This window comes from Trichechus manatus, unplaced genomic scaffold (assembly GCF_000243295.1).
Source record: "Trichechus manatus latirostris isolate Lorelei unplaced genomic scaffold, TriManLat1.0 scaffold00009, whole genome shotgun sequence".
Taxonomy (NCBI): domain Eukaryota; kingdom Metazoa; phylum Chordata; class Mammalia; order Sirenia; family Trichechidae; genus Trichechus; species Trichechus manatus.
Window position 1 is genome coordinate 23,739,443 of NW_004443945.1, and position 20,321 is coordinate 23,759,763.

At 38.6% G+C, this 20,321-nt stretch overlaps 1 protein-coding gene across 8 annotated transcripts in view; it reads right to left on the bottom strand.

The window, feature by feature from the left end:
• The window catches only part of DPY19L4 (dpy-19 like 4), a 64,132-nt gene extending 45,783 nt beyond the window's left edge, over nt 1-18,349 (bottom strand). For 4 of the 8 annotated variants that reach the window (XM_023726067.1, XM_023726071.1, XM_023726066.1 and 1 more), the window contains exons 1-6: nt 18,106-18,223; nt 12,120-12,230; nt 5,080-5,204; nt 2,446-2,536; nt 2,053-2,174; nt 1,790-1,935 (exon numbers count right to left, since the gene is read on the bottom strand). In XM_023726067.1, the coding sequence (XP_023581835.1) occupies nt 1,790-1,935; nt 2,053-2,174; nt 2,446-2,536; nt 5,080-5,204; nt 12,120-12,230; nt 18,106-18,121 (611 nt within the window). In that variant the 5' untranslated portion in view covers nt 18,122-18,223. Of the gene's footprint in view, nt 1-1,789; nt 1,936-2,052; nt 2,175-2,445; nt 2,537-4,142; nt 4,230-5,079; nt 5,205-12,119; nt 13,239-13,265; nt 13,357-18,105; nt 18,224-18,269 lie in introns of those variants that run through there. The other 4 variants (XM_023726069.1, XM_023726068.1, XM_023726070.1 and 1 more) reach the window with 4 other exon arrangements.
• Between the last annotated feature and the right edge of the window lie 1,972 nt (nt 18,350-20,321).

The following is a 20,321-nucleotide window of genomic DNA, read 5'->3' on the forward strand; positions in this document are numbered from 1 at the left end:
GTCAATGTCACTGAACTGTGTATGTAGGAATTTTTGAAATGGTGTATCTTTCGCTATGTGTATTTTCACCAAACAAAAAAAGAGGTTGAGAAGTTAGAGGGTTAATATGTTGTGGGGTTGTTAACCAATGTTATAAAACAACATGTGTACTTCTGTTTCATGAGAAACTATTTGTTCTGTAAGCCTTCACCTGAAGTAGAATAAAGAAAATAAATAAATAAATAAAAATTAATCTATGACACTGACCAATGCCAAGAAGAATTTTATGACGTCTTAAACCGGCCCTCCACGTCAAAGCCCCATCCCCTAGTCTCTTTTTTATTACTGTTGTTAGTTGCTGCGAAGTCGATTCCAATTCCATAGAATGGCTCCATAGGGTTTTCAAGGTTGTGACCCTTTGGAAGCAGATCACCAGGCCTGTCTTCTGAGGTGCCTCTGGGTACGTATAAACCGCCAACCTTTCTGCTAGCAGTCGAGTGCTTAACCTTTTGCATGACCCAAGGACTCCGGCCTAAGTCGAGTAACTATATAAAATCCTATGTACTGCCTCTGCAGCATGCATGAGCATGCTATAAACAGAATATACTTTAAATACATTTCCCCATGGCTACTAACTGCACTTAATCACATTCCCTTCTACCTTAACTGGGGCCTTGTTTCATTATTTATCGCCCTTGACCCTACTCCTTACACATTAAATCCTGTCCTCTGCATCCTTCATCTCATTCTAAAATCAGATTAAGTCCCCTCAACCCTGACACACTCAATTTTTTCCCCAACTTCTCTCCTCCCCTTAGCTGCCAAATACTTCAAAAAGTCTACTCTTGCAGCTTCCACTTCCCTTCCTCTACCACCCCCCCCAAAAAACAAAACAAACCCATTGTCACTGAGTCGATACCAACTCATAGCAACGCTACAGGACAGAGTAGAACTGCCCTATAGGGTCTCCAAGCCCGTGATGTTTATGGGAAGAAGACTGTCACATTCTTCTCCTGAGGAGCTGCTGGTAGGTTCAAACCACTGACCTTTCAGTTAGCAGCCGAGCGCTTAATCACTGCACCACCAAGGCTCCTTCCACCACCACCCAGAGACTCCTTTTTACTCTCTATTAAAGAACTAAGGCTCTTGTGATCACAAAAGGGGGTGGGTTTATTAATTCAAAGCACAAGATCATAGATTAGTAGAGTCCTTATCTATGTGGTTAACTTAACAGAGATGTATCTGATGTCTCCCTCCTTTTCAAGAAGATATGTCATCAATTTTAAACAAAAGAAGAAACAAAAGAGGTTTATGTGAATGTCAGTATGTCTGAAAAAAGAGATACAGGACTGCTGTATTGTTTTTCAATTGTTGTGTGACAAATTCCCACTAATGTAGTGACTAAAAACAACACAAATTAATCATCTCACAAAAGTCAGCACAGCATGGCTGGATTCTCTGCTCAGGGTCTGATTGGGCTAAAAACAAGGTATCAGCCAGGGCTGCAGTCCTCTTACAAGCTTGCTGGTTGTTGACAAAGTTCATTTCCTCCGTGCTTCAAGATAGCAACGAGTATCAAGTCCTTCTCATGCTTCAAGCCTCTCTGACTTCCTCTTCTGCACCAGCTAGAGAAAGCTCTCTGCTTTCAAGCTCAACCGTACCACAAAACATAACCTAATCATGGGAACGGTATCTCATTATATTCACAGATTCTGGGGATTGGATGTGAAATCTTGAGGGGGGCCATTTTTAGAACTCTATCACAGCTGTAAAAAAAACAGTAAAAATCAATGAAAAACACCTTTCTTACCTATTAATAACGAACCATGCAACAGTAAGCATTCCTGCTAGCCATGTTCCACTCATAAGCCAACTTGTAACAAATAAAGCAGTCACATATATTCCTTGCAATCCAAAAACAATGCCTATGTAGAAATACACTGGTTCAATAATCTCCTACATGGGAAGGAAAAACCAAGAAGAGTGGGGGAGTTAATAGGATGACATTAAATAATTTGACGAATGATAAATATATGAGAAAATGAATATTAAGGTCAAAAGAAAAACACATACGATGCCACCAGTTGCTTGATATAAAACACTGGCGATAAGTTCTGGATATAGAGACATTTGCTGCACTGCATTTATTGTCTTCAGAGATACAGTTCTGTTATTGTGTGTCAGTTCATAAACACCTAAAGATAGAAAAATTCCTCTCCAGATTATTTTGCTTTTATAATAATTAAGTAAACATTTCATTCATAAGTCATTAAATATTTTACATTATTATCAAGAAAGATTCCAAAATTTAATACTCTGCCATTTTTCCAATTCTGTACTAAGTATGGTAAAGAGCAGTATCTATATTCTAAGACAAATCTCCATATTCAAAGGCTCCAATCTAGATGAACAATATTTTATTTCAGGAAAATACTGTTATTAAAAATACAAAATTGATTATTATACCTCTTTCAAATGAAGGCGCCTTTAACATATCTTTATAATAGGAGTAATAAATGGCACTGTCACCCTGAAAGGTGATTTCTCGTTCAAGCTCCTAAAAGAAAATATGAAATGGTTATTTAAATATCAGCATACTAAATTTCAGATGCAGTCTTCCTTCTTTAATCATTAATAGCTATATTAATGAAGAGGTTAAACTTTTCAATAATCTGGCAAACATTTTAATGAAACACTTAAGGTTTAAAATGGATTGTAATGCATAATTACCTGTTAGACATTAGGAAACTGCAGAAGCAAAACCAAAAGAAATGTCCTAAGGATAGCAAGAATAATAAGGAAGGTGCTAAAGAATGATGTTTGAGATGTCAGAAGTCCATCAGAAAAAGACAAATTTAGGAAAGTATTATTTCTTATTAATTTTCCACCTTCCCATGTATCCAGAACAACAAGCCCTTAGTACTGTTCAAGAGCAGCAGATCCTTAATCAGTGCTCTTCAAATGAATTTCCTGAAATATAAGCAAGTCTTAAATTCCTAGAATTAGGCTATAAAGAACCAAGAATACAGTAGTCAAAGACATTAGGGAACCCTTATGCATTTTCATGCTGAATCTATAATCTTTTAAAATCAAACTCAATTTGTTTTCATGCATAAACAAAAGATATTAGTTATAGCAAACCCAAAGACTGATCAACAAACTACCTAAGATATAAATAGATGTTATCTAAAAAAGAAGTTCTCTACTTAAAAATTTTTGGGAAAGACTGGATTAAACAAAGCTAAGAGGTTTCTTTATTGCAAGACTTTTAAGAGTTTCAATATTTATCATGCACTGTGAATCTCCAAGATTTTCCCCAGATCAACTTGACCAAGGAATATTTTTCTCCTCATTTAGGTTATTAATCTAAAAAGATAAACATCCTTAAAATTATTTTTAAATAAATAAAAACAGATTTGCTTCTAAGATTTCAAAGAGTTAAACTCTTAATCAGAGCTTCTCAATTTTAATGTGCATAGGAAATATCTAGAGCTCTTATTAAAATGTAGATTCTAATTCTGAAGTGGTGCCTTCAGAATTCTAAAAGAACTTCCTGGTGATGGCAATGCTCCTGACCCATACACAAGGCTTTCTGAAAAACAAGACTTTTGATGAATGCTTTCTATATTTTCAAACCTTTGGGTGTTCTCAGTGCTGCCTATCCAACAGAATTGCCTGGAAATATTTTTTAAAATAATGATCACAGCCACTGCACCCTCAACCCCCACCTAAGAATCTGGGAGGGAAATAATTTTTGAAAACTCCCCAGATGATTCTATTATACATCCAGTGTTGAGAATTACTACTAGTTAATCTGCACAATGTCTTCAAGGAAACAGCATACGCTACAGTAATAATTTTTGTCAAATCCATAAAGGTGTAGTCAGTAATTACACTGTTAATTGTCTTGGTGGTGTTAGGTAAATCAATTCTGATTGAGTACTTGCTCAAATATAAAAAATAAAACAAAAAAAAACTAGTTTGGGCTCAAAAATGTTAAAAAGCCTATAAAGTCAAGAAAGAGCTCTGGAGGCACAGTGGTTAAAGCGCTCAGCTATGAACTGAAGTGTCTGCGGTTTGAACCCACCAGCCATTCCTCAGGAGAAAGATGCGGCAGTCTGCTTCTGTAAAGATTACCATATTTTTATGCAAATAATACGCACCTTTTATGTTTGCTTGCCAACTGCTCCCTCCCCCTATGAGGTATTTTCGAAAGTGCTGCTATGCTGATTTTTTTTTTTAACGTGTTGCTGTAAAAAAAAAAGAAAAAAAAAAAGCATAGTGCACTTATGAAAATACCTTGCAGGGGGAGGAGGGGCTCGTTGGCAAACAAACGCAGAAGGTGCACGTTATTTGTGTAAAAATATACTACAGGCTTGGAGAACCCTATGTGGCAGTTCCACTCTGCCTTACAGGGTCACAATGAGTTGGAATCAACTCGACGGCAACAGGTTTGGTTTTATGAAGTCAAGTGGTAACACTGTGAACTTTGCCCATTCATATCACAGATATATCTGATTGCGAAGTTAAGTCTGAAAATAACCTTACTCAAAGACCACATTATGAAATCATGAACATAAGTATCGTACTAAAGAACATACATGATTTAAAACTAGACATTAAACATACTAATATGAAATAATTTAATAAGTACTGTTAAGTCTGTTAATCATTTTCAACCCCCCAAAAAATTCTAATCATGTAATCTAAAAATTAAAATACTTTAATGCTGAAATTTTTATAGGTTGTTTCTGAAATGCGATCTACCAAAACTACTGAAAGGCTGACTGAATGACTCTGTAACATTTCACTATCATCAAAATTCCCTGATAAATGAATTGCATGAGAATGCATCCTCATAGCTTCTATTCTCTGGCGTTGAAATACATTGTAATGAACATTTCAAGGTTGATACCGTGACTGGGTATTCTCAAAAGAGCTTCTAGAGCATTTTTTCTAACGGTCTTAAATGTACTTAAACTTAAAAACTTAAAAAAAAACTTACTTACACATATACTTTGGCTCCCTGGAAAACAGATTAGCCAAATTAATACTAAATATTAAAACAACTTTTATATACTCAAAATTCTTTCTTCTTACCTGCCTGTTGGAAAACCAGAATTTCCTTTCATGGTATGCTGATAAGTAGAGAGCATACATCATACCACTAGTAACTGCTGCAAGACAGCCAATGAAAACCTTTGCGAAGCGCTGAAACAATACATCTGTAAAAGCATATTAAAAGTAATCAAAAGTTACTACGTACCCTCAATATGATGGAAAATGGCAGTCTAACTCTGTGCTTTCTCCCAAAAACCCATAACCCTGGTCTAATCACGTAAAAAACATAAGACAAATTCCAGTAGAGGAGCATCCTACAGTATACCTGATCAGTACTCCTCAGAACTGTCAAGGTTATCAAAAACAAGGAAAGTCTAAGAAAATAGACAAGAGGAACCTAAGGAGACACGACAACTAAATGTAATATGGTGTCCTGGATGGGATCTTGGAATAGAAAAAGGGCATTAGGTAAAAACTAAATAAATCTGAATAAAGTGTGGACTTTAGTTAATAATAATGTTTCAATATTGGTTCATTAATTGTAACAAATGTACCATGCTAATATAAACTGCCAAAAATAGGAAAAACTATGTATATGTGTGTAAGGGGTATAGGGTGTGATATAGGAATTCTCAGTATCATCTGCTCAATTTTTCTGCAAGTCTAAAACTGTTTTAAAAATTAATGTCTACTGCAAATACGTTAAGTTTATTAGTGGTTACCAGGGGCTGGGGGGAGGAGGGAACAGTGAGTTCCTGCTGTTTGGAGTGCTGAAAACTTTTGGAAATGGACAGTAGTGATGATAGCCCAACATGGTAAATGTAATTAATGTTACTGGACTATACACTCAAAAATGGTTAAAATGGTAAACTTTTGTTGTATTTACCACAATAATTTTTTTTTTTTTAATAAAATAAAGACTTAAAAAAAAAAAAGTAATCAAAAGAAAGACTACCCAGCATCTGGAGGAAAAAATACAGGTTCATTCAGAATTACTATTGGTATTTTTTGCTCTTTATCAAGGAATTTTTTTTCCTTATTGAGGAAAAATTTACATACTATAAACTACACTGAACTGCATCACTTACAGTGTACAATTCAATGAGTTTTGATGATTATACTTTTAAAGGTTTATACACGACTGCTATATAAAACCACTGCCATCGAGTAGCACTGCCACATAGGACTTCCAAGGCTGAAATCTTTATGGAAGCAGATTGCCGCATCTTTCTCCTGCAGAGCAGCCGGTGGGTTCAAACTCCCGACCTTTTGGCTAGCAGTCAAGCACTTTTAACAACTGCACCACCTGGGCTCCTAACTGCTATATATATGCAAAGAAAAGAAAAACTCTGTCAGCTTTTTACCTATTTGATTCCAGTCAGCTCAATGTACCAATAATTACAACCATAATTCTTTTCTAGATATGCCTCTCTCAAAGGCTTAATTACATGTATTTGGAGCTTATCAAGTTTTTGTCAGACCACACCTTTAGCATCCTTTTTCCCTGAGTCTAACTGAAAAGATTTACTAGGACTACGGACTTAATACATTTTAACACACTGTATGACAGCCATGCCTTTATTTGGTCATTGCCCTGAAGATTCATCTTAATCAGCCTTTGCTACTCGAAGTATCTCTCAGTTTTATCTTTTACTGGTTGAAAAATACTGCAAGTTCCAGATTTTTGAATTATCTATTTTCCCCTTCATTCCTGCTTGCAAATAGGCCAATTCTATTCTAAACTCATCTCCTGCCTGTAGTTAAATGCAGCTAATAATAACCAGGAGATTTTGTAATGTTATTTTGCAATCTCATCACTTAAAATGATCAAAAATTAGTGTTATGCTTTAGACTGTAGATACTTGTTATTTTCTGGTGATGGGAAAGTGGCACCGAATGTGGATATAGTGGGCACAGCACAACCAAAGCAAATGATATCACAAGAGAAAAGGATGCCGGTACTAAAGAAAATCTGAAATACTAAGATGGCAACAATTACAACAAAGACCAAAAGATGAGTGTAAGACCATACATGGACGGGTAAAGGCATATAGGTATACGGGTAGGAGCAGGTGTATACGTATGCGAGAACAAACAGAAGTATCTATATGTACATGTAAATATACATATGTGTGTGCAGGCACATATAGTCATTGAAGACACAACTACAGATACTCCTCAGACATAATGAAACACCTTTCAAGATTGGTGTTCTGGGTTTGAACGCTTAGGACCATGGGACAACTCTCATGGGACAACTCAGTCAGTTCACAAAGTTCATGTTCTGCATTCTAGTGAAGTGAGTGTCTAGGGTCTGAAAAGCTTGAGAGCAGTCATTTAAGATACAACTACTGGCCTCTACTTGTCAGGAGCAAAAGAGTAAGAAGGTAACCCAAATCTCAGAGAAGAAACAAATCTACAGGGCTGATAGCCTACTTAGAGCTATGGCCTCATCTACCCTGAGACCAGAAGAACTAAATGGTGCCCAGCTACAACCAATGATCGTTTCGACCAGGGTCACAATAGATGGTCCCAATAGAATGGGAGAAAAAGTAGAACAAAACTTGAATTCTTAAAAAATCACAGACTAACTGGACCAGTTGAGACCAGAGGACTCCCTGAGACTACTGCCCTAAGATACTCTTTAAACCTTGAACTGAAACTATCCCAAGATCACCTTTTAGCGAAATAGCAGTGGCACACAAAATAAAGGATATTATGCAAAGAACAGTGCTTTACTAAAAAAAAAATCTGTATGAGACCAAAAGGTCAATATCTACTCTAAAGCAAAGATCAAAACATAAGGGGGCAGGGAAACTACAGTACTGGAAATGGAATAACCAGAACACAATTAAAGAGAATGTTGACACAATGTGAAAAATGTAACAAATGTCACTGGACAAGTTACCTAGAAACTGTCACATGGGATCCTAACTTGCTGTATAAACTTTCACCAAAAATATTATTTTTAAAAATATTAGTGTTGCTGTGTGTATTGTAAACAAAATTTTAAAAAATGTGTTAAAATTCCAACTATTCAGAGATGTCTTACTCATCTAGTGCTGCTATAACAGAAATACCACAAGTGGATGGCTTTAACAAAGAGAAATTTATTCTCTCACAGTCTAGTAGGCTACAAGTCCAAATTCAGGGCGTCAGCTCCAGGGGAAGGCTTTCTCTGTCAGTTCTGGAGGAAAGTCCTCGTGATGTATCAGTCTTCCCTTGGTCTGGGAGCCTCTCCGCACAGGAACCTCAGGTCCAAAGGACGTGCTCTGCTCCTGATATTGCTTTCTTGGTGGTATGAGGTCCCTATGTCTCTCTGCTCGCTTCTCTCTTTTATATCTCAAAAGAGATTAGCTTAAGACACTACGTAATCTTACAGACCTCATCAATATAATTGCTGCTTACCCATCTTATTACATCATAGTGATAGGATTTACAACACATAGGGAGGTCAATCATACAATACTGGGAATCATGAACTAGCCAAGTTGACAGACATTTTGGGGGGACACAATTCAATCCATGACAAGAGGAAACTGCTCTACTCAATTTTTTTGTCATTGCGTAACATGGATCTCCATTTTCCAGCTTCCAAAAGCAGTCTTCTTGCCGCCAGGTCCTGAACTAGATCTGTAGATGACCCACTGCCTGTATCTTATTTGAGCAAGAAGTAAACCACTGAGACTTTGAGACCATTTATTCCAAAACAAATATATCTAATACTGAAAATAGTATTAGGAGTGGGATATTAAGAAAACAACACCAATTTTTTTTCTTTTTAAAGTAACATTTGTAGCATTAGGCAGGTGGTAGGCATTGAGGCAAAGACCAAATCAAAGGCATAGCTATTACACATTTCTTTAAAACCCTTGAATGGATTAAGGTGGCTCCAGGAAATTCTTCTCAGTTAGACAAAATGGCTTAGCAAAAAGAGATTCAGAGTATGGTCCCACAAAAGTCTGATAAACTTAAAAAAAAAAACAAAAAAAAACCCATTGCCATCAAGTCAATTCCAACTCATAGTGACCCTATAGGACAAAGTAGAACTTCCCCACAAGGCTTCTAAACGCTTAATCTACAGGGTCGCTAAAAGTTGGAATCAACTTGATGGCAACGGGTTTGGTTTTTTCGGTTTGGTTTAATCTTTACCAAAGCAGACTGCACGAGCAGCTGGTGGGTTTGAACTGTCTACTTTCTAGTTAGCAGCCAAGTGCTTAACCACTGTGCCACCAGGGCTGGTTCTGGTAAGTTTAGAGTATCTTAATTAAGTCTGAGAAGGATTATCTGTAAAAGAATTTTAGGTATGACTACTGGCAAAGGGAGCTAATTAGAATCATATAGATAAAAAGGTGACAACGTTTTTGAGAGCACTGTATTGTCAAAAGAGTAGCCAGCCTAGATTAAAATCATTGTTTGGGAGCCCTGGTGGCTCAGTGGTTAAAAGCTTAGCTGCTAACCAAAAGGTTGGCAGTTCAAATCCACTAGCCTCTCTTTGGAAATCCTACGGGGCAGTTCTACTCCTATAGGATCACTATGAGTCAGAATTGACTTGACAGCAATTGGTTTGGTCTGGTTTTTATGGTTGTTTGAGCCAGAAAACAACTTTTGGGCCCTCAACTTGTTTTCAACTTTGCAAGAAGCAATCTAAGAAAGTCATTCAGCCCCTAAGGATGGCATATATTCCAAACTATTCTTCAGATATGGGTAAGGAGAATAATGGAAAAAGAAGGACCTCCAGAGAGTAGATCCAAGGACCATGGAGAACTGAAAAGCTACGTCGAAGGAGTACAATTGGGGCCTAACCAAGAAACATTCTCTATTTTAGGGTAGTGGTTGTTGTTGTTAGGTGTTGTCGAGTTGGTTCTGACTCAGAGTGACCCTATATACAACAGAACGAAACACTGCCCGGTCCTGCACCATCTTCATACTCGCTGATATGCTTGAGCCCATCATTGTAGCCACTGTGTCAATCCATTTCACTGAGGGTCTTCCTCTTTTTGGCTGATGCTCTACTTTACCAAGCATGATGTCCTTCTCCAGGGACTGATCCCTCCTGATAACATGTCCAAAGTATGTGAGAAAAAGTGTCACCATCCTTGGTTATAAGGAGCATTCTCGCTGTACTTCTTCCAAGACAGACGTGTTCATTCTTTTGGCAGCCCGTGGTATATTCAATAGTCTCTGCCAACACCACAATTCAAAAGCATCGATTCTTCTTCAGTCTTCCTTATTCATCGTCCAGCTTTCGCGTGCATATGAGGTGATTGAAAACACCATGGCTTGGGTCAGGTGCAGCTTAGTCTTCAAGGTGACATCTTTGCTTTTTGACACTTTAAAGAGGTCTTTTGCATCAGATCTGCCAAATAGAATGTGTAATTTGATTTCTTGACTGCTGCTTCCATGGGTGCTAATTGTGGATCCAAGTAAAATGAAATCCTTGACAACTTCAATCTTTCCTCCGTTTATCATGATGTTGTTTATTGGTCCAGTTGTGAGGATTTTTGTTTTCTTTAGCTGAGGTGTAATCCATACTGAAGGTTGTGGTCTTTGATCTTCATCAGTAAGTGCTTCAAGTCCTCTTCACTTTCAGTAAGCAAGGTTGTGTCATCATTTTAGGGTAAGGAGACCTCATATTTATATGGCAGGATTTCAGAACTGTTATGGTCCAGTGTCTGATGTGTGTCTGCCATTCTTCCTCTCTCTGAATGGGAACATTTATATTGGTTATTTTGCCCCTGCCCAACAATGCGTATTGAGAGAGGGGGCATGTGCAAAAAGAGTTAACATAGCAGGCATGAAACTGCTATCCTTAGGAAGGCCTGCCTGCAGGGGTCTGGGAACCTGGATTTCAGGAGGATTGCCACCATTCTCTAACTGATAAGGGTGGTTTCTTGTGCCTAAACTGTTTCTAAAAACCCACTGCCATTGAGTCAAATCCAACTGTGGTTTATGCTGAACAACTGCTTCCCTTCTGGGAGTCTAGTATTTTGGTACGTGATTGGCAGATGGCACCTATGTGACCAACTCCTAATAAAAACACTGGGCAGAGTCTCTAATGAGTTTCCTGGGTAGACAAAACTTCACATCTGTTGTCAAAGTTGGATGCTAGAGAAATTAAGCATGTCCTGTATGACTCCACTGGGAGAGGACTCTTGGAAGTTTGTACAAGATTTCTTCTAATCTTTGCCCCAAGAGCCTTTTCTCTTTGCTGATTTTGCTTCGTATTCTTTAACTGTAATAAATCATAGCTTTAAGTATGACTATATACTAAATCCTGAGTCCTCCCAGTGAATCAGCAAACCTGCGGGTAGTCTTGGGGACCCTGACATTAGGCAGGTAACTTGTCTTTTTTAGGTTATAGTCTATGGATAAGAAGGAATCATCTAGACCTGATATAGATTAGAAGGCCTTAGGCTTTAAGACTGATGCCATGATTGGATAAGACCAAGTGATTCCTTGGGGTAGGGGAGGTTGTTGGTATATTTTGTCTAAGGGAGGGAAGTAAATATTTATGACCAAAGGACGGAGTGTGGTAGACTGTATTATTGCTCCCAACTATTTTTTCCTTCTGTATAAAAGGATGGTACATCCCTGCCACGGCCACGTGACATGCAATGCTACCCTGTAGTCAGGGAACGCTTCTCCATCCCATTGTCAGGCTTAATTACATGACCTGCTTGGACCAACAGAATGTGAGTACACTGTGCCGGTGCAGCAGAAACTCAGGAGGCACTGCATGATTCTGCCAGCTCTCCTGCTCATTTCCTCTGCCATAAGAAAAACATGTCCCAAATAGAGGATGTTCTTTCAGCCTGGATTGTACAATGACATGACACATGAAGCCACAGCAGCTGACCTGTAGCCACACATGTAACAACAATCAAAAATAAATACTTATTGTAAGCCAGCGAAATTTGGGAGTTGTCCTACAGCAAACCAAGAGGAGAGTGACTAATACCACCACATACGTTACTACTCTTAATTACAAAATATGGTTATAGATTTAAAACATTAAGATAATCCTATCCTATCCTATCTTTGTAGTAGCATAAAAACGCCAAATCTATCTAACTTACGTTTTGGAGCTCTTTCAGGAATTGGAGTGTCTTTGATTTTCTCTTCTTTGGCAAATTCCTTATTTTCTGAAGACTTTGGTTTTTTTCTTTGGCGCAGTTCTACAGTTGGTCCTTAAAATATTTGAAACAGTTATTGCAACATGTACATCAAACTGTTCTAATCTATATCCTGAGCTGATAAACTTTTTTTTATACTTAAGCAAAAGTCACACTGAAACTTGTTAGTACCAAAGATAAATTTTTTTTCGTAATTACATTAACACACATACACTTCCCCTCTTCAAAGTCCTATTGCTAAACCAAGGAGCTCTTGAGATAATGCTATTTTCAAAATAAGTATAGTAAATGCTTTTCCATAATAACTGGGGAAGAAAATGTCATTTAATAAATTAGATTATTCTAGCTAACCTGACAGTATCATATGCATCATTTGTGGACTACCAATTTCTTTTAATCTCATATTTTTTTTTATAATCCTGAAAGTTCCGCAGACCTTCACAGTGCTGGGTATCATTATCATTGTAGTCTTACACATATAAGTGTTTCAAGAGGCTTAGAAAAATTTCTCAATATTTGACTATCTGCCCTTTCTATCTCCAATTAAAAAATGTAATGTAGAACGTACCTCCAAACCAGTAAACTAAAATCCAAATTAAACAGGAATTTACTATATACAATTTAACTAGTTATCCCCCCTAGAATTAGTTATCATGTGGGGTAGACTATGACTATAGTGTAGGTACAGGGTGCCCCTGTCAAGTTTATAACGTGGTACAAGAATGTATCTCCTCCTTACAGGAAGGAAGTTTTCTCTTTTATTAATGACTTTAGGCTATGAAATACGAGCCTAAAAAGAGGAGTCAAAAGGACAAATGAATCAGCTGCTGCTGCTGCTAATGAGATAGACGGTTTTCTAGCTTTACTGTGGAAAATGAATAAAACAAATGCATCTTAAAATAGCTTCATAGCAAATTCATGTTTGCTAAAATACCTTTGTAAACACTGGCACGGTGAGAAAAAACTATTGTATATTTACTGGATTCCATCTGATTAATTTTTACATATTTCTGTACTACCATTTTATAGTTGTGTTAGTGAGGCCAGTGGATATGTTAGAAAATAATATTGTTATTAGAAAAGCCATACCTCAAATTCTGAGTATTTTTATATCCAAATCTAGGTCAATCAATAAATACTATATTCCTTCTTCAGGATGCCCTTTTAATTTTCCCCTGCCCTGGGTTCAAGCAAAAGTTAGAAGGGGTCAACAAGAATGAATATTTATATAAAGCCAAACAAAGTCTGCAAATGCAAGTTATTATTTTTATTAAAAAATACAAGGAAAAATATTACTATAAAAAATTTCCTCAGTAAGGTCATGGAAGCTCAATAGACACATCCAAACTCCCTGAGGGACTGAAATGCTGGGTGGAGGGCTGAGGGGACCATGGTCTCGGGGAACATCTAGCTCAACTGGCATAACACAGTTTATAAAGACAATGTTCTACATTCTATCCTGGTGAGTAGCGTCTGGGGTCTTAAAAGCCTGTGAGCAGCCATCTAAGATACTCCACTGGTCTCATCCCTTCGAGAGCAAGGGAGAATGAAGAGAACAGGTTACAAGGAAAAGATTAGTCTGAAGAACTAATGGACCACAGCTACCAAGGCCTCCACCAGACTGAGTCTAGTACAGCTAGATGGTGCCCAGCTACCACTGACTGCTCTGACCAGGATCACAACAGAGGGTTCTGGATAGAGCTAGAGAAGGATATAGAACAAAATTCTAACACACACAAAAAAGACCAGGTTTACTGGCCTAAAGGAGACTGGAGAAACCCTGAGAGTATGGCCCCCAGACACCCTTTTAGCTCAGTGGTGAAGTCACTTCCGAGGTTCACCATTCAGCCGGGGATTGGACAGCCCCATAAAACAAAATGGGACTAATGAGGCACAGCAGTCCAGGGACAAGGGATAGAAGGCAGAAGGGGATGGGAAAGCTGGTGATAGGGAACCCAAGGTTGAGTAAGGACAACGTTGACATGTAGTGAGGTCATTAACCATTGTCATAGGGTAACGTGTACTAACTGTTTAATGAGAAACTATTTTGTTCTGTAAACCTTCATCTAAAGTGGGAATAGCAGCACAATTGGAAGAGCGTAGTCGATGTCACTGAACTGTGCATGTAGAAATTTTTGAAATGGGTATCTTTGGCTATGTATATTTTCACCAAAAAAAAAAAAAGGTCGAGAGGGGAGAGGGTTCACATGTCATGGGGTTGTTAAGCAATGTCATAAAACAATGCATGTACTACTGTTTAATGAGAAACTATCTGTTCTGTAAACCTTCACCTGAAGTACAATTAAAAAACAAAAAATACAATGCTCAAAAGGAGTAGTTGAACACTTGGAAAAAAAAATTTCCTTAGTAGTTACACTTGCATGATTAAACATATTAAGAGTATTAGGTTTGTTTTTTAATTTAACTGAATAATTTCAGAAATCAAGTTAACAAATCCATTAAGGTAGTTAAGTATGTGACCAATGGGCTATATCTTTTCCATTAGACGGAGTCTAAAAACACATATTTAGGATAAACTGGAAAGGGATAGTCAGATACAAAAGTGTTCTTTACAAAAAGCTATCATTTTCTTTTTCAAAATATTTCTTTATAAAATGAATCACTTTACAGGAAGTCTAAAATGTTCTCTGTGTAAAAAAATGGATTTTATTTATAAAAGTACAATTTACACTAGAAATTTTGCAGATTCCCAAATAATGTGTTAAATATACACAGCTTAACAGTCATCTCTCAAGAATCTGTAACAGCAGCGATAAAAGATCATACATATAAATAATTTATAAAGGATATATACTACTACCAAAAAAAAAAAAAAATCTCACTGCCATCGAGTGGATTCTGACTCATAGTGACTCTAGAGGACAGAGCAGAACTGCACCACAGGGTTTCCAAAGGCTGTAAATCTTTACAGAAGCAGACTGCCACATCTTTCTCCCGTGATCTATACTACTATATTCCCTTAATTCTAAGATGCTATACATTTTAAGATACTATTTTAATAGGAGTGTTTCAAGGGAGAAAAAACACTATCATATGAAATACATGCACTGATTTTAAGACATGTCAATTTATTAAAAGGTGAGAGCAAAAAGTACAACTTAGGAAATACAGTATTTGTTTCAGCCAATCTCTTCAACCTTGTCTCTAAAACTAGCTTTTTGCCTGTCACCAAGAAACAAAACTGACTGGAGGAAAACTTCACCTCACTTCCCTAACACTGATCTAGTAACTTCAAAACTGAAAGACAAAGCCAGGCATCTCTAAGTAGAAAAGCAGCGAAGGCCAAAGCAACCAGACAAACTAGATTATTAGTTCTGATAGGAAAGCACTGGTATGGAATTTAAGTTTCCTTTTCATTCTCTTATGATTTCAGCATGGCAAAGGAAAAAACCAAACCACACTAGTTGCCATCTAGCTGATTCCAACTCATGGTGACCTGTATGTGTCAGAGTAGAACTGTGTTCCTTAGGGTTTCAGTGGCTGATTTTTCAGAAGTAGACTGCCAGGCCTTTCTAACGAGGTGCCTCTGGATGAACTTGAACTACCAACCTTTGGATCAGCAGCTGAGCACTTAACCCCAGGGACTCCTTTGTAAGGAAAAGGTCAAACTAAATGACTATGATAACATATCCACATAAATAACCTGTTCTTTTCAGTCTCTATTCCAGCGATCTTCATATGAAATGACAGGATGACAAATAGGCTTGCTAATGTCCATTCAGACTATATATAGCAATTTTCAAGTAATATGTTACTATTGTTCTGCTCAAGATTGTCACTTCTCTCTTTGTTCTAAAATTTCTTTCAAGAAGCATAAACATGAACATCTTGATCCTCTATTGCATCAAGTAAGACATTTTTTGGAAGATCAAATTCCCAAAGAGTATTTACTTAGAGAAACACTGGGACAATGGAAAGGATTCAAGTGAATGAAAAAGCAACATCTGGATACAAGTAAAATATACAGTATTTAAAACACAAATAATTTAAAAGACGCTATATAGACTATTTAGTCTAATTTTAATACAGTAAATAGAACATGTGTTTTCAAAAAAAGTAGACTGCGAAATAAATGAAAAGCACTTGCAATAATGCCTGCACATAGACATATTTGCTATAAATATTATCTAACTAGCATTATTATAATAAATGGGAAAATTGAATTACTCATTCATTGTGGACTATTATATTCTACCACCCAATGCAGCAGACACCCAAATACTTAAGGAATTAAAAAATTTTCTGAATGAAACTGTATTTTAATAAAATTGCAATCCATTAATTGTTCCATATAAGATGTACTTAGGTATCTCTTAATTACCTGTATGTAGTTCTACAACCAAAAGTCATTTTTCACTTTATAGCATATAAGTAAATTTTACAAAGTGTTACGGGTCTTTTTAATTGGTTCTACATCATATCTATTTAATTCGGTGTAACTATAACTTCTTAAAATAATTTTTCATTTTGCAGGATATATAATATTAAAGTATTTTAGTACTGCATTTTTTTTTATGCTTTAGTTTAAGCATGAAAGTGCTCATGGAAACATACAAGCTAGCTTATCAACCTAAGCACGTAAATTTGCAGTTAGTCAGAAAAGGAAAAAATATCAAGAAATGTTTTAAATAATATACTGCAACCACAGATAAAATCAAGGAAACAAATGAATTACATTCTTCCTTACTCCGAACAGAGAGCTTTGATTTTGAAGCTGCTCTTAGATACAATGTCTTAAATTTAGATCAGCTTCAGCATTCTGAAACCACAAGGAAGAGGAGACAAATACAAAGCAAGAGCGAACACAGAGACAGGGCAGCAAGTCACAGAGCTGTAAACAACTCTCAAACTTTTTAAAAAAAACTTTCTACTGAATTCTTGAAACGCCCTCCTTCCACTCTTGGTGCAATAATGCTTAAATCTAAATTAGATGAACTTACTACCATATCCACCACTCCACTCAATAAGGTAAAAAGTCGTGTTTTCCACCTGAATGCAAAATCTAACTGCTCAGTCAAGTCACCATATATACCTGTTCCTGAAACTAATACGAGTATCATGAAGTTATTATACCATAAATATTTCCTATAGTATCACTAACTATATCACTAGCTCCCTTCCAACTCATTTTCCTGTCATACCTATCATTTTCCATGAATAAATACTGCTGAGTGAATTTCCTTGGCATTGGCCATGAGGGGGCATGGAAAGCTTTCATCAATCTACCCCCTTTCACCCCCAAAGCCTTCCCAGCATCCTCATCCCCCTCCAACTACTTACATTTTTCCGCCCTTTGCCATTTTTTCCCTTACCCATAACTGAACTTCAGCTGCTTCTGCTCGCTCACCCCCTTCCAATTCACCTTACCATGTTTACTCCAAATCCCTGCCTTTTTTTTAATACCTTTGGAGTGCGTTTCCTCTCACTTCTGACTTTGTCAGTCTCCACAGACCTTTAAAGGGCGCACTCAGAATGAGGGGCATTTGGTTAAACAACTGTCACATTTTGAATACGCTCTCGGTACACCTTTGAGAAACTCTCTCACCTACATCTACTGAACCAATCTATGTCCTCCAGCCCATTAATTATCTGCTCATAACCCTCCCTTCTCTACCACTCCATCACAGCTTTTTCTCAGGCTACCGCAGTCTCCACTTTAAGTTCCATCTTTGCTTCCCATTTCGGCCGACAAAACTTCGGGCCATTCACTCCGCCCATCTTCTGATTTTCTCGGCAAACCTCTCCCCCTCGCACGCATCCACCTGCCGCCGCCCCGCTCCTTCCCGTCCTCCCCGCGCAGCCGCGGCCACAGGCCGACCGCAGCCTAGGCCTCCGGGCCCCTCGCGCCCCTGCTCTTCTTTCGCAGGACCACGGGCGGCAGTTGGCGCACTGGACCCCGGGCCGTCACCTTCTTCCTCTGCCATCGTCTCCGCGGAGGCTGGGACGCCCCTCCAGCTGCCGCGCGGCCCGGAGTCTCCCTACCTCCGCGTCGCCAACCCCTCGGCCGCCCCCAGACCCGCTCCCAGCCGCCGCACCCCCACTTCCTGACCCGCCCCCCTCCGGTGTTGCTACCAACAGCGTCCTGCCGCGCGGCCCGGGAACCAGAGTGCCGGGAACGGGGAGTGGCCGGAGCGTTTCGCTAGGGCGCCTGGGCCTGCAAGGGCCGGAAGGAGACTTGAAACCGATGGCACCGCCCACGCCTCGCGGTTTTAGCGCGCTCTTCCTGGGGAAGGCGAGCAGCGTAGGCCCTTCCGCAGTGCCTTCTCCATCTTCTCTTTCAAGAAAGTGAAAGCCTGAGCATGCTTCCCGCGACTTCAGTGATTGGACTTATGGAGTCAGATAAAATTATCAGCTAGACCTTCCAGATCCAGCTCCGACCCCGCGCCTCATTTTACCAAGAGGAAACTGAAGTCCAGCGAGGTGTTAAGTCCCAAAGTTAGAGCTAGAGCTGGAACCTAGGGCTCCGAATTTCTGTCAGTGCCTGCATTCTTAGGGTGATTTCAGAGCGCTGCAAAACGTTCTGGATTGGCGCTCTGGCTTAGTAGGCCACTTGACCATCACTGCAAAGAAGCTTATGCTAGGAACTTAATATTTTTAACCACCAAAACTGGTTAAATAAATCCATTTACATTTCATAATACTATGAAAAAAATAACAATACTATGGTCGATTGGGAAGGGGCTGCGTTTTAGATATCCCACAGAAATGAAACATAGTTTAAAACTCGTGCTGTTCATGCCTTCACTTTTATTATATCTGGCGTTCTCCAACAAACTTCAGGACCTTTTCTCTTACAGTACTCAGAAGTAAATTTAGGAGCTGACACAACACCCATTTCAGGGAAGTAAACTTAGGAGATGGATATTAGGGAGAAAAAGCCCAAGAACGACTGAAATCATGGGGTAATTATGGATATCCCATTCTTAGCAGGCAGAGGGATTCTCTTAATAGTATCTTTATCAAGCAACGCTATTTGGAGAGAAGCTATCAGTTTTCAATTCCAAGAACTCTTTTTATATCTGTAGTTGCCTGTAATATAAATACTTTTTTTCCACTTCAAACAACATTGGACAGCACAGGAGTTAGAAACATAGTCCAGGATACCAGTAGACCAGAAAAGGCCTGGGGTCAAAGCAAAGAGAGAACAGAACGCATGGACCTTGAAACCACAGGATATGGCAGGGCCTCTAGACACGGACAGCAGATACCAGAGTGCCATGCTCATCAGATGAGCTGCACTGGGAGAGCTACACATCACGGGAGACTAATTCCGTGGCCACTGAGGGCTGCTGATTTTCCAAGTCTAGGCTCTTAAAGTGATGTCCATTTCTAAAGTTTCTTCATGCTCACCTCAAGGGACGGTCCTTCAACCGATGGACTTAATTGTAAATTTGAGCGCTCTATACAATAGTTATGTGCCATGGTGACACAGTGGTTAAAGTGCTTGGTGCTAACAGAAAGGTCGGTAATTCAAACCCCCCAGCCTCTCAACACGGGAGAAAGGTGTGCCAGTCTGCTTCCATCAAGATTTGTTGTTGTTTAGGTGCTGTTGTTGTTTAGGTGTTGTTGTTTATGAGTTCTGACTCAGCGACCCTGCGTACAATAGAATGAAACACTGCCTGGTCCTGTGTCATCCTCACAGTCGTTTCTATGTTTGAGCCAATTTTTGCAGCCGCTGTCAATCCATCTCCTTAAGGGTATTCCTCTTTTTTGCTGACACTTTACCTGACCAAGCATGATGTCCATCTCCCGGGACTGGTCCCTCCTGATAACATATCCAAAGTATGTGAGACGAAGTTTTGCCATCCTTGCTTCTAAGGCGCATTCTGACTGTACTTCTTCCAAGACAGATTTGTTCGTTCTTCTGGCAGTCCACAGTATATTCAATATTCTTTGCCAACAGAATAATTCAAGGGCCTCAATTCTTTTTTAGTTTTCCTTATTCATTGTCCAGCTTTCAAATGCATACTAGGCGATTGAAAATAACATGGCTCTAGTCAGGCGCACCTTAGTCCTCAAAGTGACATCTTTGCTTTTTAACCCTTTAAAGAGGCCTTTTGCAGCAGATTTGCCCAATGTAATAATACATAGTTTGATTTCTTGACTAAGGATTTTTTTTTTTTT